At 44.1% G+C, this 26,301-nt stretch overlaps 1 protein-coding gene across 5 annotated transcripts in view; it reads right to left on the minus strand.

The window, feature by feature from the left end:
• Positions 1-6,779: 6,779 nt before the first annotated feature.
• IFI35 (interferon induced protein 35) overlaps positions 6,780-26,301 on the minus strand; it is a 117,535-nt gene continuing 98,013 nt past the window's right edge. For all 5 annotated transcript variants that reach the window (XM_073683629.1, XM_073683630.1, XM_073683628.1 and 2 more), the window contains 6 exons: positions 16,971-17,078; positions 16,550-16,694; positions 16,003-16,109; positions 13,288-13,474; positions 11,731-11,840; positions 6,780-9,848 (listed from right to left, as the gene is read on the minus strand). In XM_073683629.1, coding sequence (XP_073539730.1) covers positions 9,639-9,848; positions 11,731-11,840; positions 13,288-13,474; positions 16,003-16,109; positions 16,550-16,694; positions 16,971-17,078 — 867 coding nt within the window. In that variant the 3' untranslated portion in view covers positions 6,780-9,638. The remainder of the gene's footprint in view (positions 9,849-11,730; positions 11,841-13,287; positions 13,475-16,002; positions 16,110-16,549; positions 16,695-16,970; positions 17,079-26,301) is intronic.

The raw sequence follows: 26,301 nt of genomic DNA on the forward strand, positions 1-26,301 counted from the left end.
TTCTGCATCGTGGGCACATAGCCTTACATTAATTGTATGACTCAATATTGAGCACACGTAGCCATCTATACACGGCGGGAGGCCGCACGGCGCCATCTATACACGGCGGGAGGCCACACGGCGCCATCTATACACAGCGGGAGGCCACACGGCGCCATCTACACACAGCAGGAGGCCACATGTAGCCATCTATACACAGCGGGAGGCCGCACTTAGCCATCTATACACAGCAGGAGGCCACACGTAGCCATCTATACACAGCGGGAGGCCGCACGTAGCCATCTATACACAGCGGGAGGCCACACGTAGCCATCTATATACAGCGGGAGGCCGCACGTAGCCATCTATATACAGCGGGAGGCCACACAACACCATCTATACACAGCGGGAGGCCGCACGTAGCCATCTATACACAGCGGGAGGCCGCACGTAGCCATCTATACACAGCAGGAGACCGCACGTAGCCATCTATACACAGCAGGAGGCCGCATGTAGCCATCTATACACAGCAGGAGGCCACACGTAGCCATCTATACACAGCAGGAGGCCGCACGTAGCCATCTATACACAGCGGGAGGCCGCACGTAGCCATCTATACACAGCGGGAGGCCACACGTAGCCATCTATATACAGCGGGAGGCCGCACGTAGCCATCTATATACAGCGGGAGGCCACACAACACCATCTATACACAGCGGGAGGCCGCACGTAGCCATCTATACACAGCGGGAGGCCGCACGTAGCCATCTATACACAGCAGGAGACCGCACGTAGCCATCTATACACAGCAGGAGGCCGCATGTAGCCATCTATACACAGCAGGAGGCCACACGTAGCCATCTATACACAGCAGGAGGCCGCACGTAGCCATCTATACACAGCGGGAGGCCACACGTAGCCATCTATACACAGCGGGAGGCTGCACGTAGCCATCTATACACAGCAGGAGGCCGCACGTATCCATCTATACACAGCAGGAGGCCACACCTAGCAGCAGGTTGCACATAGCCATCTATACACAGTGGGCGGCCGCACGTAGCCATCTATACACAGCAGGAGGCCGCACAGCGCCATCTATACACAGCAGGAGGCCGCACAGCGCCATCTATACACAGCAGGAGGCCGCACAGCGCCATTTATACACAGGAGGAGGCCGCACGGCGCCTCCCCAGAGACAGCAGGAGGCCGCACGCAGTCATGCACACACAAACATATACAGACATATACAGTACAGACCAAAAGTTTGGACACACCTCATTTAAAGATTTTTCTGTATTTTCATGACTATGAAAATTGTACATTCACACTGAAGGCATCAAAACTATGAATTAAGACATGTGGAATTATATACTTAACAAAAAAGTGTGAAACAACTGAAAATATTCTAGGTTATTCAAAGTAGCCACCTTTTGCTTTGATTACTGCTTTGCACACTCTTGGCATTCTCTTGATGAGCTTCAAGAGGTAGTCACCGGAAATGGTCTTCCAACAATCTTGAAGGAGTTCCCAGAGATGCTTAGCACTTGTTGGCCCTTTTGCCTTCACTCTGCGGTCCAGCTCACCCCAAACCATCTCGATTGGGTTCAGGTCTGGTGACTGTGGAGGCCAGGTCATCTGGCGTAGCACCCCATCACTCTCCTTCTTGGTCAAATAGCCTGGAGGTGTGTTTGGGGTCATGGTCCTGTTGAAAATAAATGATGGTCCAACTAAACGCAAACCGGATGGAATAGCATGCCGCTGCAAGATGCTGTGGTAGCCATGCTGGTTCAGTATGCCTTCAATTTTGAATAAAAAATACATACTATCAAAGGTGTCCATATGCCTTACACCTGCAGCTGTTGTAAAGCTCCACACATGCCGAGTTGCCGACTCCCAACTACAATGGCGTACACAATGTACGCAATATTTCCCATTTTTGCAGTTTGCACCCACTTTTTCAGTCCCTGACTCCTACAACAAATGTAAAGGGTACGACTATGAAGATTTTTAACAACCATACCCAATCTAATTTGAACATAGAGTATAATTTATTCTGACATTATTAATACATTTCACCCAGCAACTTTAACAAAAAAAAACAATTACTGCAGCCAGCTTGATTGCTTCTCATAAGGCCAAGCCTGACATACTGACCCTATGACCTATAGGATACGAGCAAATGTAGACAGCTGACACAAGTGTGGCTTTCACAGGTCACCAGGACAGTTGTCGGCCAGCACCCCAGCCAGCGACCGATGTACTGCTCATAGGCTCTCAGCTGCTCAGAATCTACAGTACCCGTTAAAATTGGACAAACCTGTTCATGAGATGGTTTTTGTTCTTCTTATTGGAATATCATCCCATCAGCATCAGGACAATGGCCCAAAACCTCCAGGCTATGTAAGGGCTATGTGACCAAAAGGGAGAGGGATGGACTGCTGTGTCAGATGACATGGCCTCCACAATCACCCGACCTCAACTCAATTGAGATGTTTTGGGATAAATGCTCAGCTCCTCGGGGAACTACTTCTAGACTTTTGGAAAGCCATTCCTGGTGTTGATTTGATGAAGTTGCTTGAGAGAATGCTAAGGGGCTATAAAACTGTTATTAGGGTATGTGAATACGATCCGGACAGGCAGCGCTTTGGACGCAGTATACTTTATGCTGCGTCCAAAGTGCTGCGTTATATGAATCCACATGTGTTCATTGAACCATGTGGATTCATCGCATTCAATACATTGTAGTGATCTAATTTCTCTTGTGGAGACTAGCGACTCCACCAGAGAATTTGACATGCTGCGGTCTGGAAAGACGCACCGCATGTCCGTGTCCACAGGTGCAGACGACCACATAGTGGGCATGGGATTTCTACAAATGTATGTGCAGTAAATGCACTCAATACTTGGTCAGGGCTCCTTTTGCATCAATTACTGCATCAATGCGGCGTGGCATGGAGGTGATCAGCCTGTGGCACTGCTGCGGTGTTATGGAAGCCCAGGTTGCTTTGATAACAGCCTTCAGCTTGTCTGCATTGTTGGGTCTGGTGTCTCCCATCTTCCTCTTGACAGGTGAATTTGCTGGCCAATCAAGAACCGGAATACTGTTGTTTTTAAACCAGGTATTGTTACTTTTGGCAGTGTGGACAGGTGCCAAGTCCTGCTGGAGAATGAAATTTCCATCTCCAAAAAGCTTGTCGGCAGAGGGAAGCATGAAGTGCTGTAAAATTTCCTGGTAGACGGCTGCGCTGACTTTGGTCTTGATAAAACACAGTGAACCTACACCAGCAGATGACATGGCTCCCCAAACCATCACTGATTGTGGAAACTTCACACTAGCCCTCAAGCAACTTGGATTGTGGCCTCTCCACTCTCCCTCCAGACTCTGGGACCTTGATTTCCAAATGAAAATATTTGGAACTCTGGGACCTTGTGGAGTGTGTCAATGACTGCCTTCTGGACATCTGTTAAGTCAGCAGTCAAAAGTTTGGACACACCTGTTCATGCAATGGTTTTCCTTGTTATTGGAATGTGCACGTTGCACAAGTGCTTCTCACTAAATTAGAATATCATCAAAAAGTTAATTTATTTCAGTTCTTCAATACAAAATACAAACAATTTGGGGGAAATTCACAAGGAGTGGACTCCTGTTGGAGTCATTGCTTCAAGAGCCACCACACACAGACGTATCCAGGACATGGGCTACAAGTGTCGCATTCCTTGTGTCAAGCCACTCATGACCAATAGACAACGCCAGAAGCGTCTTACCTGGGCCAAGGAGAAAGACCTGGACTGTTGCTCAGTGGTCCAAGGTGTTGTTTTCAGATGAAAGTAAATTTTGCATTTCATTTGGAAATCAAGGTCCCAGAGTCTGGAGGAAGAGTGGAGAGGCCACAATCCAAGCTGCTTGAGGTCTAGTGTGAAGTTTCCACAATCAGTGATGGTTTGGGGAGCCATGTCATCTGCTGGTGTAGGTCCACTGTGTTTTATCAAGACCAAAGTCAGCGCAGCCGTCTACCAGGAAATTTTAGAGCTATTCAAGCTTCCCTCTGCCAACAAGCTTTTTGGAGATGGAAATTTAATTCTCCAGCAGGACTTGGCACCTGTCCACACTGCCAAAAGTACCAATACCTGGTTTACACACAACAGTATCACTGTGCTTGATTGGCCAGCAAACTTGCCTGACCTTTTCCCCATAGAGAATCTATGGGGTATTGTCAAGAGGAAGATGAGAGACACCAAACTCAATAATGCAGACGAGCTGAAGGCTGCAATCAAAGCAACCTGGGCTTCCATAACACCTCAGCAGTGCCACACGCTGATCGCCTCCATGCCACGCCGCATTGATGCAGTAATTGATGCAAAAGGAGCCCCGACCAAGTATTGAGTACATTTACTGAACATACATTTCAGTAGGCCAACATTTCTGATTTTAAAAATATTTTTCAAGCTGTTGTTATAAAGTATTCTAATTTACTGAGATAATGACTTTTGTGTCTTCATTGGCTGTAAGCCATAATCATCAACATTAACAGAAATAAACACTTGAAATAGATCACTCTGTTTGTAATGACTCTATATAATATACGAGTTTCACTTTTTGTATTGAAGAACTGAAATAAATTAACTTTTTGATTAGATTCTAATTTTGTGAGAAACACTTGTATTTTTACCTTACAGGTGTTTTCAACAAATATGCGCACATTGGATGTTGTACATAGATAATTGTGAATATGCCCTTTTAGTGGCCATTACATTGTGCCCGGCTAGTGCTTCTGGAGATAACCACTGCATGATTTAGTAAGAGGGGTCTTTCTCTTACAGCAGTGCCATAAAAGAGGATGCTAACTTCAGTTTGGACACACTGCAATTTGGCTTTGGGAGCTCAGATTTTTCAATTTATTTTTTTTTTTTCGGTGTGGGTTGGGGAGCTATGTCACTACACTGAGTACTTGCCATCTAAATCCTTGAAAATCATGATTCGGACAGATTGCTTACAGAAGCATTCACTATAATGAGGCAGATGTCTGTATGCTGCCCGATTTTTTATTGAAGGGCACACAGACCCACTGAACACATCCTATTCTAAGGCTGTGTGCCCACGTAGCATTTTTCAAGCGTATATGCTGCGGAATTTCCGCAGCGTAAACGCTTGAAAAACGCATGTATATCCGCACCCCATGGTCCCCAATGGCATTCCGCAATGTCAATGCCCATGCTGCGGATTTTTCCGCAGCGTATATGCTGCGGTCAAAAATCCGCAGCATGTTCATTAATTTTGCGGAAGCGCAGCGGAATCAATGTGCGGATGGTACCCAAGTCTGGATGAGAGGAGACTCTCATCCAGACCTGGGTACCAAAGAACCTGTAAAAAAAAGAATAAAATAAAGTTTATACTTATCTTCTGATGTTTTCCCTCCGTCGTGCTGTTGTCTGAAGGACCTGCCACGTCATTGAGTCATGTGACCCACCACATGACTCAATGACGTCACCGCAGGTCCTGCACACAACAGCGTGAGCTGCTCAAGACTCCGGACGGGGCAGAGAATGCATCGGAAGGTGAGTATAAAGTTTATTTTTTTATTTTTTACCATTCTGAACAAGTTGTCAAGCACTTTTCCAAGTGATGCTTGGAGAAGTGCTTGATAACCCGCATGTGGAAATGCATGCAAAGACGCCTCACAAACGCTTCTACCTGGCGGGAAAACCGCATGTAATATCCGCATGCGATTTTCCCGCCAGGGAGAAGCGTAAAAAATATGCTTCAGGTCCGCAACGTGGGCACATAGCCTTATCCTCAACATTGAATCAGAATAGGACATGCCCTGAGTTTCACAGATCTCATTCTCAGATCCAGGATTTTCATGGATGTGTTAATTGATCTGTGACACTCTATGAGTCGAACTGGTGTCTGATTAAAAAATCAGATAGCACTCGGACATATCATGAACATGTGTGAATGCACCTGATTGCTATGTTCACACGTTGAGTTTTTGCTGCGTTTTTTTCTGCAGCCAAAACCTGCTCCCTTGGCAGTAAAGAAGCTGCTTCAAAAAAGCAGGTTTTGCTGAGTTTTTGCTGCGTTTTTATTGTCTCTTGTGCATTTTGATAAAGTTTAATGCCCCAAAAAATAAAATGATGCAACTTCCTTAAGGTTTTGGCACCAAAAACGCAGCAAAACCTGATACCTGAGTTTTTTTTGCATGCGTTTTCTCACTTACCGATTTCTTTCTACGGGTGAAAACATGCTGCAAAAACGCTGAAAGTGACATGCTGCAGTTTGCAAAAACGCAGCAATTTTCCAAATCCATCAGGAAAAAAAACAATGTGTGTGCATGGGATTTCTGAAATCTCGTAGCTTTTACTGTTTCTGTAAAATGCAGCTTAAAATTTGCATAGAAAAATGCAGCAAAAACGCAACATAGCCTGATTTTTGGGAGGCAGGATACACAAATAAACAGAAGTTCAAGAATTGTTTTTATTTATTTGGTGTCATTCACTGTTTGGTAAAAGTGACAAGACAACTTTATTCTTTGGTTTAGTATGATTAAAATGATACCAGATGATATACCTATATAGGTGTTTTTAAAGTTTATCTACTTTTGCACAGTAAAAATACAATAAAAACACTGGTTTTGCATCACCATATCCCAAGAGCTATAACTTTTATTTTTCACCAACAAAGCTATATGGAGACATTTTTACAGTATAAGTTGTTATTTTCAATTAAAAAATGTTTTTATTTAACATGCAGCACAGCATTTAGCTTTGTCCATTTTATATGTGACAGTATGATGAAAAAAAACATGTAATCTTATACATTTTCAAAAATGTTATTGAACTTTTTCTTTTAGTTAGTTCATTATGGGACTTAGAACACTTAACCGTTTGATTGCTGGTCATCATTAGATCTGTCAGTTTCACACTGACAAACCTCCTGTTAGACCCTGACTGGCTACTATAGCTTGGGATGCCATATCAACCATCAGCGCCCCACTATCGCACTGCAGGGGGAGCCAATGTTGTGAAATAAGGCGCCCCCTCTTTCTCACAACCATCTAGATGCTGTGGTCACTATTGACCACAGCGTTTAAAGGGTTGAACAGTCAAGATCAGCACTGGCACCAACCAGTTCGGCTGTCAGTGATTGACCGGGCACTGCTCCTGTGCCCACACGATCACCATGACATACATTTATGTCATATTGTGGTAACATCTTCTCAATTATGATATAAAATATGTCAGGAAGAGGTTAAAGGGGTAATTTCCATCTTTTAATCTCACGGCTTATTAGCCCAAAGTCACACATCTGTGAAATACAAACCATGCTCGCAATAGCCAGCCAGACCCCCTATGCTTCATAGGCATATATAAGGCAGTTTTCTCACATCAGGAAACCCGGCCAGGTATCAGAAATAAAAAGTTAAAGCATATCGGCACTGCTAATCCTAGAGGAGCTCATGGTAGTGGTTACTGTATATTGGGTAGTGGTTACTGTATATGGGGTAATGGAGAAAAACATTAATGCACCAATTCTCATTTAAAAACATGTAGCATATAAAAAATACATGAGGTAGAGAGGGCACTCACTGTCTAAAAAACTTTCCTTTATGCTATTACAATAAGAAAAGTAGAAAGGGACATAGCAGGGGAGGGATCCGGAGTCTAGAGACGACGGCTATTTCGCTCTACATAGGCTTTGACTGGCCAGGCATTGCGATCCGAGCACAGTGCATGTTTAATGGATGTATCTAACCAGCTTTCCTAGTAACAAAGTGTTAATAGTGAGTAAAGTGCATGTTTGGTACCAATATAATCAGAAAAATCTGTTCAATTTTTGGGTGCTATATAAATTAGTTTGAAGTGAATCAACCACGGAGAAGTGTATATTTTCTGTCCATTTTTCACTTTATTATGCTGACAAGATGAAAAACCACATCCATTAAATGAGATGATGAATGAGTTAGGCCGGTTTCACACGTCTGTATATTTCCGGTACCTGGAAAAACGGTACCGGAGATATCAGTGTCCCATATGTCACACGTGTGGCAACCGTGTGCTGCCCGTGTGGCGCAACAGGATCACACGGACCAGCTCCTGGGAATCAGCGCTACAGTTTGCGCTGTTTCCAAGCGCCGGGTGCTGAACGCTGCCCTCATCATGGTTCCCTGCCGGCGCTGAGATTAGCACCAGCTGGGACAATGATCAGGGTAGTAGTAGTCTGCTCCCGCAGTGTCCCCACCTGTAAAAATAAGAATAAAATAATAAAATCCTTATACTCACCTCTCCTAGGTGTCCCCCGCTGTAATCCATGTGACCGCTGACGCCGAGGAGCCAGGGAGAATGAGCAGCTCCGGAGCTGCGCTCAGTGAGTGACAGGACACCGCTCCTGAGCTGCAGAGGTTTGGATTTTATTGTATTCTTATTTTTACAGGTTGGGACACTGCGGGATCAGACTACCACTACTCTCATCATTGTCCCTGCTGGTGCTGATGGCAGCGCCGGCAGTGATCCATGATGAGTGCAGTGTTCAGCACCCGGCACTTGGGAACAGCGCTACCTGTAGCGCTGATTCCCAGGCGCCGGTCCATGTCACACTGATGACACACGGATGCCATGCGTGTGTTCAGTGTGAGACACTTTTGCGAACCGTCAGCGTATGGAGCACGCGGACACACGGTCTGTGGAAACACACTGACATGTGCACAGACCCATTGATTTGAATAGGTCTACGTGTGTCAGTGTCTCCGGTGCATGTGGAAACTGTCACCACTCGTACCGGAGATACTGACGTGTGAAAGAGCCCTTAAGCACTGACAGGTTATAGTCAGGTACTAAGAAGCAACTGAACAGCACATAAGAGATCAAGTAACGAATGTCACATTAAATCTATGCTTTAACTAACTGCATGGAATGGTGCTGAGCTGTACAATGGAATAAGCTACGGACGCAGCCCACTTCACAAGGGTGTGCAGCCATATAAATGAGTTGCTAATGTCCTCAGGGTGCAGTGCCAGGGTGCAGAAGTAAGGAGTCTCTGGGCACACCCAATATACCAAAATAGACTGTATTGTTATCTGTTGCATTCATTAATTGATACACCGTGTTTTTATTTTACACCCAATCCCATGTTCACCATAATTAAACCTACTTAGAAACCTAATTTGCATTACGGCTCTATACAAAAATCACTGTATGTAATTAAGACTATTCAATCAAGTACGGATCCATAAATTCTGATCTTTGCAAGACATTGGATTATTAAACGGTTCCAATATATACAGGTTCAGATTCATCATTTGCAGGTTTTTTTAGTCATTTTTCTTTTTTGGTCTTGTGGTATTCATTGACGTTTATTGCACTAAATTTATCAAAATGGCACGTGTGGTTCATGCATTATGCGCAAAGTAAAAATGGGCTTTATTCCTGCGCTTATCTTTTTTTTTTTAAATGTCACAAGAACCTAATTTAGGTGCAGAATATCACTGTGGGGGAGCTGGAATAGAGTTGCGCAAAATTTTCAGACTTTTTACAATTGATGAATCAGACAAAAACATAGATTTCAAATAAGATGCTAATTGAGTTATGAATGGGTGCGAACAAAAAAAAGGCGAAAAACATACAAAGGCAATGATGAATCGGGGCCTTAGTTTTTCTGAGAATCACTCTTTTTGTGAGGGGACATCTTCATCATCTTCAAACACAGCTATAGTGCTCTTCCCTTTTGGACAATATAGAAATGCCTCCACCTCTCCTCCACCATTCACTCCCATCTGAAAGTGGATCTGCAAAAGATCGTTTAGGGTTTCTTCATCTTTAATATCAGGAATCCCTGTGATCAAGACGGTCCGGTTACACTGCAACCTCTTTATCTGCATGTGAAAAAACAAGAGCAAGGAGGGTTAAAACAGACACGGGGGTTCGTAACCTCTAGTACAGGGTGTGTATGCCAGTTTTATAAGATGAAAAAGTTGCCAATTTTGGGGCACTGATTTCACATTTTTAGTGGTTTTGTACTTCCTTTGCCACACAGAAGTGGACAGGATTAGTGAAAGGGGCAAGGCTTTGTAAGGTGCTTAAAAACTGGCATAGATGGTGTTACATCTATTAATTTAGTTAATAGATTAATTACACTTTTTTTTATTAATTTTGTAAAACCTTCTTGAAAATGAGTATGTCTATGTTGAGTTGTAAATTATGCCAGATTTATAAGTGTCATGCACTATTTTATTGGGGTGCAAAATAAAGGTCTAACATAAGCAAGCCTTGCACTGCAATAAGGAATAGAGTGTCTCTTCTAGCAAGATGCCATAAATCCGAGTGCACCACTGTGCTAAATTATACATCTTATGACTACTCGGACTCGGATTATACTGTCAGAATTTGTGAATATTCCCATCTTTCACCTAAAATAGATGGCATGGGCACGTTGGGAACTTCAGAGTGAGATAAACTCTCTGTAGAAGCTTTTTGCTGTATCTAATGAATTGCGGCCATGAACACGGGACCTCTGTGCGTTAAAGGGAATGTGGCATCAGAAAATGACCTACTTTTTCATAGGTAAGTGTGCCTATTATTATAAAAACTTTTCATATACGAAAGGTGCTAGAGATCAGTGGGGGCCCAGGTCTTGAGACCTTCACCGACTGGTCAAAACACTTGCACTACAAAGCGCAGCTCCTGCATGTCCTGCGCGCACAGAGCAGTGTACAGGCAAAATAGGGAGTCTCTGGGTCCATCGTGGTGTACGGACATATAAATTTAGTGTTGAGCAGCACAGCTCATGATCAGCACCCCACTGATCGACAGCACTGCAGCCCTTTTAATACATAATTTTTTTTTTCAAATAATAGGGACACTTTAAATATATTTTTGGAATTTTTTTTTACTGTTTTTTTTTAAACTTTCATAAATTTAAAAATAAATACATAAACATTTTGCCATTTTCATACTGGACACTAGGAGTAATATTAGACTCTTACCGCCTGTTCTTCACATGACCATTAGCAGCAATAGACTGACTCTGACCCTATCTGCTGCACAGAAAGGCTTCTGTGCTGTTCTGGTGGATCTAGTGTTATCAGATGGTTACAGAGATGTTACAATTCATTGTAATCCTCTCTGTGATGATAATTAGACTTCTGTTAAAGCAGCACTCCAGCTGGTTTTTTTATGTCAGCGCTGACGTGGTGCTATCAATCTAAGTTCCCTGACCCTAGTCTTATACATACTAGCTGCTGTCTTCAGCTCTTCCCGGCCCTGCTCTGGTCTCGCGTTGCCATCTTGTGAGCTCAACTTCTGACTGACCAGAAATCTGAGATAATGGCCACAAGCACTCAATGTAAGCCTATAGGAGTCTAGTTCTGGCTCTCATAGACTTACATTGAGTTGTGACTTCTGGATCGCTCCAGCAAACACTGGAGAAATCCGGCAGGTCACTAACTGCAGGAGACGACTGGACCGGCGCCAAGAACAGATGAGAACGGCAGCTGGTAAGTATAACACCATAGGCAGGGAATTTAGATTAGTAGCACCACTCCAGCGTTGCAATAAAAGCTGGAGTGGTGCTTTAAGGTCAGTAAGCGTGAGTCTAATATTAGGCATAGTAGACAGTGTGAAAATTGCAAGCTTTCTTATTTTGAAGTTGAAAAAAAAACCTTGATTCTTAATAAATTTGTAAGTTGGCTGCCAATATGTAAGAGACAGGATCAGCCTTATGTGTATTTGCTTGGTATATAAGTTCATTTTTCTTACGTCGTGTCTTTTAATGTCGCCATCTAAAGATAGAGATACACAGACTTCATGCTTTTTTTGTCCTCCAAAAGGCACGTCATACTTCTTTTTTTCCACCAACTGTGGTGCAACTGTAATGGATTAAAATAGAAAGATAAGAAGCTCAATCCAACTGACCAGAGCACATACAAGTCATACATTTTATTACAGAGGTTCCATATAAAGGACTGTGCAAAAGTTTTAGGTAGGTGCCGTAAAAAATTAACAAAATGCAAAGTGAATGAACAAAATAGAAATCTGCATTAAATCAACATTTGGTGTGAACACTAGTGATGAGTATGTTCAGTTAACCATTTCGCCGAGTATATTTGGCCGAGCACCAAGTATTTATATCGTGCTCGGGCTTTAAGTTTTCGTCGCTCCGTGAACATGATTTGCGACTTTTTGATAGATTTAATACATGTGAGGAATGCCAGTTTTTCCAGCATTCCTCACATGTATTAAATCTGTCAAACAGTTGCAAATCATGTTCACGGAGCAACGAAAACTTAAAGCCCGAGCACGATATAAATACTCGGTTGCTCGGACGAGTATACTCGGCAAAAGGGTTAACCGAACATACTCGCTCATCACTAGCGAACACCCTTAACCTTCAATTCTAGCTACACTTGCACTCAGGTTTTGAGGGAACTCAGCAAGGAGGTTGTTCCAAACATCTTGGAGAACTAACCACAGATCTTCTGTGGATGTAGGCTGGTGAAAATCCCTCTGTCTCTTCATGTAATCCCAGAGCTCCTCATCTCCTGAGTCTGTCTGGGATTACATGAAGGGACAGAAGGATTTGTACAAGCCTACATCCACTAAAGATTTTCCTTCAAGAACTGTGTGCAAGTGTATCTACAAGAATTGATGCATTAATTTTAATATATGCCATAAATAAGCATAAAATATAATGCAAATTTATGTCAGCCCAAAGCTGACACAGTTTTGACTTTTTGGCACGCAGAAGGCCAGAGAAGTACAAGCTTACTACAGCTAACTTCATTTTAACTGCCATATAAAACAGAAGTGTTAAGGTCCATTTATATTACCCATCTGGCAGCAATAAAACAAACGCGATCAGCTATTAGTGTGCTGATCAGCAGTCGTTTATTAGCCTGGTTACACAATGTTTCCGACATGCACTGAACAATATGCAATAGATTGTTCTGTGCAAATTTGTTGCCATTGCTCTTGGCAGCGTAGATCTATTATATTCTGTGCAGCCTAGAATTATCATCTTTTGTGCAGACTAAAGGATAATTTCACCTGACGAACAACCGTTTTGCTTGTTTGTTGGCTGACTGGCAGCCTGTTTACACTGCTTGATCATAGTGAAGTGAGTGTTCCTAGGAAACCCTTGTTCACAAAAATCTTTCAATGTAAATGGACCTTTAGTAAACTCCTCTCATAATTCAGATTTGTGAATCTGATCATTCATCACATACACTCTCACCAATTAGGCATCAATTAGGTCATGTAGTCTTTATATGCTATCATAGAGACACAAGAATTCACTACATGAGAGGTCTTTTCTACCTCCTTTGTTTGCAAATGTCAAAATGGCGCTTCTGGAGTCTGCAAGAAACTCTCTGCTCTCAACCTCTCCACCACCATATTTGGTTTTGCCAAAAAATAGCTCCAGTTTGTCCAGGAGAACTTCTTCAGATACAGAAGCTGGAAGATTAGACACCAGGATCTTCTGTGGGCTCAGGCTCATATCCATCTGTATGTTAGCAAATGAGATACTGGTTAATGCAGTCATTTTTACCAGAGTCACTCACCGGGTAGTATTACCTTGTTGCATCATTGATGACTACCTGGTTATATATATTCATGCAACAGCTAGAGACCAAAAGTGATCACCCTGATCCTTCTATTATCATTCACTAATTCAATCCATTAAAGGGGTATTTCCATCTCCAAGGTCCTATCCCAATATGCAATGGGTGTAATAATATAAGCAATTAGAAATATAGTATAGTTCTTCTGCTTCACTATGTCGCTTACCCCATGTGCATGGCATTGCAGTAGCTTAGTTTCCATGGTTACAACCACTAGCAACTGCCTAACTAACTGTCACTATACAATTGGTCGTAGCCATGGATACTTAAGCTACTGCAATGTCTACATATGGGGTAAGCGACATAGCTTATCAGGAGAACTATACTACATTTCTAAATGGAGGCATTTGCTAATAATATTATTATTATTACACCTACTACATATTGGGACAGGAACTTGGAGATGGGAATACCCCTTTAAATGTATTTATTTTCAGGTAAGTTGGAGAAAATGTCTGCCAGACATTTCTAACACGTTTTTCTCAGGGAAAATAAATGAATCAGCTTCAATTTGAAAAAAGTTTTTTCCTTGACTCTTGGAAGAAGGGAAGGAAAAAAAACAAACTGGCCATGGAGGAAAGTTTGTGACATGGAAAAATAAAAAAAAAAAAAAACATGAAAATTTGTTTAACATAAAAACTAGATGTAATTTTCTGACAATACGTTCCTGGCAATATCATAGACAGGCTACCAGAATGTTCCCATTTAGCCATACAGTGCCTACAAGTAGTATTCAACCCCCTGCAGATTTAGCTGGTTGACACATGCGGAATTAACTTGGCATTGTGACATTTGTACTGTAGATCAGCCTGGAAGTGGGAAATGCACTGCAGCAAATTTTTTTTTTTCTTTTTTTTTTTAAAAACGTTAAAAGTTAATTCAGAGTGTCATTTATTATTCAACCCCTCAAACCACAAGAATTCTGTTTGGTCCCCCAAAAGTATTAAGAAGTAGTTCAGGCACCAAGAATAATGAGCTTCACATGTGTGGATTAAAGATCTCTTTTGCCAGCCTTTTCTGACTATTTAAGACCCTCCCCAAACTTGTGAACAGCACTCAGACATGGTCAACATGGGAAAGACAAAGGAGCATTCCAAGGCCATCAGAGACAAGATCGTGGAGGGTCACAAGGCTGGCAAGGGGTACAAAACCCTTTCCAAGGAGTTGGGCCTACCTGTCTCCACTGTTGGGAGCATCATCCATAAGTGGAAGGCTTATGGAACTACTGTTAGCCTTCCACGGCCACGACAGCCTTTGAAAGTGTCCTCCCGTGCCGAGGCCAGGCTTGTCCGAAGAGTCAAGGCTAACCCAAGGACAACAAGGAAGGAGCTCCGGGAAGATCTCATGGCAGTGGGGACATTGGTTTCAGTCAATACCATAAGTAACGTACTCCACCGCAATGGTCTACGTTCCAGACGAGCCCGTAAGGTACCTTTACTTTCAAAGCGTCATGTCAAGGCTCGTCTACAGTTTGCTCATGATCACTTGGAGAACTCTGAGACAGACTGGTTCAAGGTTCTATGGTCTGATGAGACCAAGATCGAGATCTTTGGTGCCAACCACACACGTGACGTTTGGAGACTGGATGGCACTGCATACGACTCCAAGAATACCATCCCTACAGTCAAGCATGGTGGTGGCAGCATCATGCTGTGGGGCTGTTTCTCTGCCAAGGGGCCTGGCCATCTGGTCCGCATCCATGGGAAGATGGATAGCACGGCCTACCTGGAGATTTTGGCCAAGAACCTCCGCTCCTCCATCAAGGATCTTAAGATGGGTCGTAATTTCATCTTCCAACAAGACAACGACCCAAAGCACACAGCCAAGAAAACCAAGGCCTGGTTCAATAGGGAAAAAGTCAAGGTGTTGGAGTGGCCTAGTCAGTCTCCTGACCTTAACCCAATTGAAAACTTGTGGAAGGAGCTCAAGAATAAAGTCCACATGAGACACCCAAAGAACCTAGATAACTTGGAGAAGATCTGCATGGAGGAGTGGGCCAAGATAACTCCACAGACCTGTGCCGGCCTGATCAGGTCTTATAAAAGACGATTATTAGCTGTAATTGCAAACAAGGGTTATTCCACAAAATATTAAACATAGGGGTTGAATAATAATTGACCCACACTTTTATGTTTAAAAATTAATAAAATTCAACTGAGCAACATAACTTTTTGGTTTGTAAGATTTATGCTTCTGTTCATAAAACCTACTCTCGTTTGCAGTTTGAAGGCTCTAACTTATTTGCATCTTATCAAACCAGCTAAATCTGCAGGGGGTTGAATACTACTTGTAGGCACTGTAGATGTGCTCATACATGACCCATCTATTACTCCACTATATCGCATAATGTGGTTTATACTCAGGATACAAGTGCCATAGGGTACAAGAAAGTCAGCAGATCATTACTTACACTGAGAGTATCCAGGACCATAAGTTCAATAGGCTCGGCCTTCACATTGATGTGGCAATCTTCAATTTTTACCTTGTGATGCGTCTTCTGAATTATTCTAGCAGCAACTATGAAGTGAATGGCTTTAGTTACTAATAGGAAAATGCCCTGACTGCACCAAATACAAACATATTTCATTTCTAATGTTATTCTTTACTCCAATTAGTTTTCATTTCTATTCTTGTTATTCATCCGGCTCTTTTTGTCCACAAAGGCCCATTTAGACAACCGATATCTGGGAATAAGCGTTTGTTAGAGCGTTGCCTTGTGGAAGTAAAATGCTCGTTTGTCGGGTGATTTACATTATAATAATGGTTATGTTAATAGATGTGCTGCTGATCACCATGTTATTCTATGCGCCCAGAATGGCCAGCCTTTCTAGTGAAGCTATTAAACACCGCTGATCGCCTCTATATACCTGATCAGCGGTTGTATACCGGTCACGTTCAATAAGTGTGATTAAGTCCTGAGAGTTATAATACTTTAGAAATAGTTCCTTGATCCTTACCAGATGGCTCTTCGAAGACAACAAGTGCTGTTCCTCCTTTGACAGGATATCTAATCTGATGTTTGACATTAATCCCACATCTTGGAAGGTTGTCGCTCACTTTTCCCTTAAAAACCATTTTCCTCTCCACTCCAGAAGAACAAATCTGTAATGAAAGTGAGAATGGAGGTAGTAGCTTTCCCTAATAATTTCACTCTACTATTTCAATAGGAGTGTGAATTTACAATCACTTCATGGGATTCTGACTACTTGGATCCCCTTGATCAGCAGAATAAAGGCACAGTGACAAGCGCTGAAGTGTCACTGCCATCTTACTGCTGTCACAGTGACATGCAAACGAGTGTGGTTGTGTCTGGTACTGCAGGTCAGACCAATGAATGAAGGAGCAGCTGTATGCTGGAATCATGTTAAGGATACTCACTGCCTCCAGCTTCTCGGTTTCCTTTTCTAGATAGGAAATCTTTTCCTTCAAGGTTTGTTCATCTGTCTTCATCTGTTGGTTTTGGTCTCTCATGCTTTTAACTTGTTCCTGTCAGAGAATAAATTCAGAGTGACATGGCCATTGATGTGCAAACAATTTTTTACTTAATTTGTCTCCATCTCAGCCACTCATAAGGAGGTGAAAAAGATAAAAAAAATCAATGATAATAACCTCCCGACCAGTGCTGTTCTTCTATACTCAGCACTGGGTTCCCTGCTGGTCTCCAGCAGTTGCATAAAGTGAGTGTTGACGTAGTCAGTGTCAACCAGTAGCCACTGTTCAGCTTCAAAGTTCACATTTTGTCCGAGCCAAAGACATGATGCTCTAGGTCACATGTATCAAACTCCGGCCCGTGGGCCAAATCGACCACAGATTGGTTTTATTTGGCCCACCACACCAGCACCACCAACCCTATGTGGGGCCCATAATACTATATGGAAGACTATGTGGAGCCCATAATACTGTATGAGGACTATGTGGAGCCCATAATACTGTATGAGGACTATGAGGGGCCCATAATACTGTATGGAGGACTATGTGATGCCCATAATACTGTATGGAGGACTATGTGGTGCCCATAATACTGTATGAGGACTATGTGGGGCCCATTATTCTGTATGAGGACTATGTGGGGCCCATAATACTGTATGGAGGACTATGTGGTGCCCATAATACTGTATGGAGGACTATGTGGTGCCCATTATTCTGTATGGAGGACTATGTGGGGCCCATTATTCTGTATGGAGGACTGTGTGGGGCCCATTATTCTGTATGGAGGACTGTGTGGGGCCCATTATTCTGTATGGAGGACTATGTGGGGCCCATTATTCTGCATGGAGGAAAATGTGGGGCCCATAATACTGTATGAGGACTATGTGGGGCTCATTATTCTGTATGGAGGACTATGTGGAGCCCATTATTCTGTATGGAGGACTATGTGGTGCCCAAAAATACTGCATGAGGACTATGTGGGGCCCATTATACTGTATGGGGGACTATGTGGAGCCCATTATACTGTATAGGGGACTATGTGGGGCCCATTATACTGTATGGAGGACTATGTGGGACCCATTATTCTGTACGGAGGACTATGTGGGACCCATTATTCTGTATGGAGGACTATGTGGGGCCATTATTCTGTATGGAGGACTATGTGGGGCCCATTATTCTGTATGGAGACTATGTGGGGCCCATTATTCTGTATGGAGGACTATGTGGGGCCATTATTCTGTATGGAGGACTATGTGGGGCCCATTATTCTGTATGGAGGGCTATGTGGAGCCCATTATTCTGTATGGAGCACTTTGTGGGGCTCATTATTCTGTACAGAGGATGACATGGGCGCATTATTCTGTATGAAGGACTATGTGTGGCTCATTATTCTGTATGGAGGACTATGTGGAGCCCATTATTCTGTATGGAGGACTATGTGGGGCCCATTATTCTGTATGCAGGACTACGTGGAGCCCATTATTCTGTATGGATGACTATGTGGGGCTGATTATTCTGTATGGAGGACTATGTGGAGCCCATAATACTGTATCAGGACTATGTGGGGACCATTATTCTGCATGGAGGACTATGTGGGGCCCATTATTCTGCATGGAGGACTTTGTGGTGCCCATTATTCTGTATGGAGGACTATGTGGGGCCCATTATTCTGTATGGAGGACTATGTGGTGCCCATAATACTGTATGCGGATTATGTGGGGCCCATTATTCTGCATGGAGGACTATGTGGGGCCCATTATTATGTATGGAAGACTATGTGGTGCCCATAATACTGTATGAGGACTATGTGGAGCCCATTATTCTGTATGGAGGACTATATGGGGCCCATTATTCTGTATGGAAGACTATATGGGGCCGATTATTCTGTATGGAAGACTATGTGGTGCCCATAATACTGTATGAGGACTATGTGGGGCCCATTATTCTGTATGGAGGACTATGTGGGTCCCATTATTCTGTATTGAGGACTATGTGGTGCCCATAACACTGTATGAGGACTATGTGGGGCCCATTATTCTGTATGGAGGGCTATGTGGGGCCCATTATTCTGTATGGAGGGCTATGTGGGGCCCATTATTCTGTATGGAGGACTATGTGGGGCCCATTATTCTGTATGGAGGACTATGTGGTGCCCCAAAATACTGCATGAGGACTATGTGGGGCCCATTATACTGTATGGGGGACTATGTGGGGCCCACTATTCTGTATGGAGGGCTATGTGGAGCCCATTATTCTGTATGGAGCACTTTGTGGGGCTCATTATTCTGTACAGAGGATGACATGGGGCCCTTTATTCTGTATGGAGGACTATGTGTGGCTCATTATTCTGTATGGAGGACTATGTGGAGCCCATTATTCTGTATGGAGGACTATGTGGGGCCCACTATTCTGTATGCAGGACTACGTGGAGCCCATTATTCTGTATGGATGACTATGTGGGGCCCATTATTCTGTATGGAGGACTATGTTGAGCCCATAATACTGTATGAGGACTATGTGGGGACCATTATTCTGCATGGAGGACTATGTGGGGCCCATTATTATGTATGGAAGACTATGTGGTGCCCATAATACTGTATGAGGACTATGTGGGGCCCATTATTCTGTATGGAGGACTATGTGGGGCCCATTATTCTGTATGGAGGACTATGTGGGGCCCATTATTCTGTATGGAGGACTATGTGGGGCCCATTATTCTGTATGGAGGACTATGTGGGGCCCATTATTCTGTATGGAGGACTATGTGGGGCCCATTATTCTGTATGGAGGGCTATATGGAGCCCATTATTCTGTATGGAGCAGTTTGTGGGGCTCATTATTCTGTACAGAGGATGACATGGGGCGCATTATTCTGTATGAAGGACTATGTGTGGCTCATTATTCTGTATGGAGGACTATGTGGAGCCCATTATTCTGTATGGAGGACTATGTGGGGCCCATTATTCTGTATGCAGGACTACGTGGAGCCCATTATTCTGTATGGATGACTATGTGGGGCTGATTATTCTGTATGGAGGACTATGTGGAGCCCATAATACTGTATCAGGACTATGTGGGGACCATTATTCTGCATGGAGGACTATGTGGGGCCCATTATTCTGCATGGAGGACTTTGTGGTGCCCATTATTCTGTATGGAGGACTATGTGGGGCCCATTATTCTGTATGGAGGACTATGTGGTGCCCATAATACTGTATGCGGATTATGTGGGGCCCATTATTCTGCATGGAGGACTATGTGGGGCCCATTATTATGTATGGAAGACTATGTGGTGCCCATAATACTGTATGAGGACTATGTGGAGCCCATTATTCTGTATGGAGGACTATATGGGGCCCATTATTCTGTATGGAAGACTATATGGGGCCGATTATTCTGTATGGAAGACTATGTGGTGCCCATAATACTGTATGAGGACTATGTGGGGCCCATTATTCTGTATGGAGGACTATGTGGGTCCCATTATTCTGTATTGAGGACTATGTGGTGCCCATTATTCTGTATGGAGGGCTATGTGGGGCCCATTATTCTGTATGGAGGGCTATGTGGGGCCCATTATTCTGTATGGAGGACTATGTGGGGCCCATTATTCTGTATGGAGGACTATGTGGTGCCCCAAAATACTGCATGAGGACTATGTGGGGCCCATTATACTGTATGGGGGACTATGTGGGGCCCACTATTCTGTATGGAGGGCTATGTGGAGCCCATTATTCTGTATGGAGCACTTTGTGGGGCTCATTATTCTGTACAGAGGATGACATGGGGCCCTTTATTCTGTATGGAGGACTATGTGTGGCTCATTATTCTGTATGGAGGACTATGTGGAGCCCATTATTCTGTATGGAGGACTATGTGGGGCCCACTATTCTGTATGCAGGACTACGTGGAGCCCATTATTCTGTATGGATGACTATGTGGGGCCCATTATTCTGTATGGAGGACTATGTTGAGCCCATAATACTGTATGAGGACTATGTGGGGACCATTATTCTGCATGGAGGACTATGTGGGGCCCATTATTATGTATGGAAGACTATGTGGTGCCCATAATACTGTATGAGGACTATGTGGGGACCATTATTCTGCATGGAGGACTATGTGGGGCCCATTATTCTGCATGGAGGACTTTGTGGTGCCCATTATTCTGTATGGAGGGCTATGTGGGGCCCATTATTCTGTATGGAGGGCTATGTGGGGCCCATTATTCTGTATGGAGGACTATGTGGGGCCCATTATTCTGTATGGAGGACTATGTGGTGCCCCAAAATACTGCATGAGGACTATGTGGGGCCCATTATACTGTATGGGGGACTATGTGGGGCCCACTATTCTGTATGGAGGGCTATGTGGAGCCCATTATTCTGTATGGAGCACTTTGTGGGGCTCATTATTCTGTACAGAGGATGACATGGGGCCCTTTATTCTGTATGGAGGACTATGTGTGGCTCATTATTCTGTATGGAGGACTATGTGGAGCCCATTATTCTGTATGGAGGACTATGTGGGGCCCACTATTCTGTATGCAGGACTACGTGGAGCCCATTATTCTGTATGGATGACTATGTGGGGCCCATTATTCTGTATGGAGGACTATGTTGAGCCCATAATACTGTATGAGGACTATGTGGGGACCATTATTCTGCATGGAGGACTATGTGGGGCCCATTATTCTGCATGGAGGACTTTGTGGTGCCCATTATTCTGTATGGAGGACTATGTGGGGCCCATTATTCTGTATGGAAGACTATGTGGTGCCCATAATACTGTATGAGGACTATGTGGGGCCCATTATTCTGTATGGAGGACTATGTGGGGCCCATTATTATGTATGGAAGACTATGTGGTGCCCATAATACTGTATGAGGACTATGTGGAGCCCATTATCCTGTATGGAGGACTATATGGGGCCCATTATTCTGTATGGAAGACTATATGGGGCCGATTATTCTGTATGGAAGACTATGTGGTGCCCATAATACTGTATGAGGACTATGTGGGGCCCATTATTCTGTATGGAGGACTATGTGGGGCCCATTATTCTGTATGGAGGACTATGTGGGGCCCATTATTCTGTATGGAGGACTATGTGGGTCCCATTATTCTGTATTGAGGACTATGTGGTGCCCATAACACTGTATGAGGACTATGTGGGGCCCATTATTCTGTATGGAGGGCTATGTGGGGCCCATTATTCTGTATGGAGGACTATGTGGGGCCCATTATTCTGTATGGAGGACTATGTGGTGCCCCAAAATACTGCATGAGGACTATGTGGAGCCCATTATACTGTATGGGGGACTATGTGGGGCCCATTATACTGTATGGAGGACTATGTGGGACCCATTATTCAGTATGGAGGACTATGTGGGGCCCATTATTCTGTACGGAGGACTATGTGGGACCCATTATTCAGTATGGAGGACTATGTGGGGCCCATTATTATGTATGGAGGGCTATGTGGGGCCATTATTCTGTATGGAGGACTATTTGGGGCCCATTATTCTGTATGGAGACTATGTGGGGCTCATTATTCTGTATGGAGGACTATGTGGAGCCCATTATTCTGTATGGAGGACTATGTGGAGCCCATTATTCTGTATGGAGGACTATGTGGAGCTCATTATACTGTATGGAGGACTATGTGGAGCCCATTATACTGTATGGATGACTATGTGGGGCCCATTATTCTGTATGGAGGACTATGTGGGGCCCATTATTCTGTATGGAGGACTATGTGGGGCTCATTATTCCGTATGGAGGACTATGTGGAGCCCATTATTCCGTATGGAGGACTATGTGGAGCCCATTATTCTGTATGGAGGACTATGTGGAGCTCATTATACTGTATGGAGGACTATGTGGAGCCCATTATACTGTATGGAGGACTATGTGGGGCCCATTATTCTGCATGGAGGACTATGTGGGGCCCATTATTCTGCATGGAGGACTATGTGGGGCCCATTATTCTGTATGGAGGACTATGTGGGGCCCATTATTCTGTATGGAGGACTATGTGGGGCCCATTATTCTGTATGGAGGACTATGTGGGGCCCATTATTCTGTATGGAGGACTATGTGGGGCCCATTATTCTGTATGGAGGACTATGTGGGGCCCATTATTCTGTATGGAGGACTATGTGGGGCCCATTATTCTGTATGGAGGGCTATATGGAGCCCATTATTCTGTATGGAGCACTTTGTGGGGCTCATTATTCTGTACAGAGGATGACATGGGGCCCATTATTCTGTATGGAGGACTATGTGGAGCCCATTATTCTGTATGGAGGACTATGTGGGGCCCATTATTCTGTATGCAGGACTACGTGGAGCCCATTATTCTGTATGGATGACTATGTGGGGCTGATTATTCTGTATGGAGGACTATGTGGAGCCCATAATACTGTATGAGGACTATGTGGGGCCCATTATTCTGCATGGAGGACTATGTGGGGCCCATTATTCTGCATGGAGGACTATGTGGGGCCCATTATTCTGCATGGAGGACTATGTGGGGCCCATTATTCTGCATGGAGGACTTTGTGGTGCCCATTATTCTGTATGGAGGACTATGTGGGGCCCATTATTCTGTATGGAAGACTATGTGGTGCCCATAATACTGTATGAGGACTATGTGGGGCCCATTATTCTGTATGGAGGACTATGTGGGGCCCATTATTATGTATGGAAGACTATGTGGTGCCCATAATACTGTATGAGGACTATGTGGAGCCCATTATCCTGTATGGAGGACTATATGGGGCCCATTATTCTGTATGGAAGACTATATGGGGCCGATTATTCTGTATGGAAGACTATGTGGTGCCCATAATACTGTATGAGGACTATGTGGGGCCCATTATTCTGTATGGAGGACTATGTGGGGCCCATTATTCTGTATGGAGGACTATGTGGGTCCCATTATTCTGTATTGAGGACTATGTGGTGCCCATAACACTGTATGAGGACTATGTGGGGCCCATTATTCTGTATGGAGGGCTATGTGGGGCCCATTATTCTGTATGGAGGACTATGTGGGGCCCATTATTCTGTATGGAGGACTATGTGGTGCCCCAAAATACTGCATGAGGACTATGTGGGGCCCATTATACTGTATGGGGGACTATGTGGAGCCCATTATACTGTATGGGGGACTATGTGGGGCCCATTATACTGTATGGAGGACTATGTGGGGCCCATTATACTGTATGGAGGACTATGTGGGACCCATTATTCAGTATGGAGGACTATGTGGGGCCCATTATTCTGTACGGAGGACTATGTGGGACCCATTATTCAGTATGGAGGACTATGTGGGGCCCATTATTATGTATGGAGGGCTATGTGGGGCCATTATTCTGTATGGAGGACTATTTGGGGCCCATTATTCTGTATGGAGACTATGTGGGGCTCATTATACTGTATAGAGGACTATGTGGAGCCCATTATACTGTATGGATGACTATGTGGGGCCCATTATTCTGTATGGAGGACTATGTGGGGCCCATTATTCTGTATGGAGGACTATGTGGGGCCCATTATTCTGTATGGAGGACTATGTGGGGCCCATTATTCTGTATGGAGACTATGTGGGGCTCATTATTCCGTATGGAGGACTATGTGGAGCCCATTATTCTGTATGGAGGACTATGTGGAGCTCATTATACTGTATGGAGGACTATGTGGAGCCCATTATACTGTATGGATGACTATGTGGGGCCCATTATTCTGCATGGATGACTATGTGGGGCCCATTATTCTGCATGGAGGACTATGTGGGGCCCATTATTCTGTATGGAGGGCTATATGGAGCCCATTATTCTGTATGGAGCAGTTTGTGGGGCTCATTATTCTGTACAGAGGATGACATGGGGCCCATTATTCTGCATGGAGGACTATGTGGGGCCCATTATTCTGTATGGAGGACTATGTGGGGCCCATTATTCTGTATGGAGGACTATGTGGGGCCCATTATTCTGTATGGAGGACTATGTGGGGCCCATTATTCTGTATGGAGGACTATGTGGGGCCCATTATTCTGTATGGAGGACTATGTGGGGCCCATTATTCTGTATGGAGGACTATGTGGGGCCCATTATTCTGTATGGAGGACTATGTGGGGCCCATTATTCTGTATGGAGGACTATGTGGGGCCCATTATTCTGTATGGAGGACTATGTGGGGCCCATTATTCTGTATGGAGGACTATGTGGGGCCCATTGTTCTGTATGGAGGACTATGTGGGGCCCATTATTCTGTATGGAGGGCTATATGGAGCCCATTATTCTGTATGGAGCACTTTGTGGGGCTCATTATTCTGTACAGAGGATGACATGGGGCCCATTATTCTGTATGGAGGACTATGTGGGGCCCATTATTCTGTATGGAGGACTATGTGGGGCCCATTATTCTGTATGCAGGACTATGTGGGGCCCATTATTCTGTATGGAGGACTATGTGGGGCCCATTATTCTGTATGGAGGACTATGTGGGGCCCATTATTCTGTATGGAGGACTATGTGGGGCCCATTATTCTGTATGGAGGGCTATATGGAGCCCATTATTCTGTATGGAGCAGTTTGTGGGGCTCATTATTCTGTACAGAGGATGACATGGGGCCCATTATTCTGTATGGAGGACTATGTGGGGCCCATTATTCTGTATGCAGGACTATGTGGGGCCCATTATTCTGTATGCAGGACTACGTGGAGCCCATTATTCTGTATGGATGACTATGTGGGGCTGATTATTCTGTATGGAGGACTATGTGGAGCCCATAATACTGTATGAGGACTATGTGGGGACCATTATTCTGCATGGAGGACTATGTGGGGCCCATTATTCTGCATGGAGGACTATGTGGGGCCCATTATTCTGCATGGAGGACTTTGTTGTGCCCATTATTCTGTATGGAGGACTATGTGGGGCCCATTATTCTGTATGGAAGACTATGTGGTGCCCATAATACTGTATGAGGACTATGTGGGGCCCATTATTCTGTATGGAGGACTATGTGGGGCCCATTATTATGTATGGAAGACTATGTGGTGCCCATAATACTGTATGAGGACTATGTGGAGCCCATTATCCTGTATGGAGGACTATATGGGGCCCATTATTCTGTATGGAAGACTATATGGGGCCGATTATTCTGTATGGAAGACTATGTGGTGCCCATAATACTGTATGAGGACTATGTGGGGCCCATTATTCTGTATGGAGGACTATGTGGGGCCCATTATTCTGTATGGAGGACTAT

Source organism: Phyllobates terribilis, unplaced genomic scaffold, assembly GCF_046119375.1.
Source record: "Phyllobates terribilis strain yellow unplaced genomic scaffold, ASM4611937v1 Scaffold_5__5_contigs__length_657084704, whole genome shotgun sequence".
In the NCBI taxonomy this organism is placed as follows: domain Eukaryota; kingdom Metazoa; phylum Chordata; class Amphibia; order Anura; family Dendrobatidae; genus Phyllobates; species Phyllobates terribilis.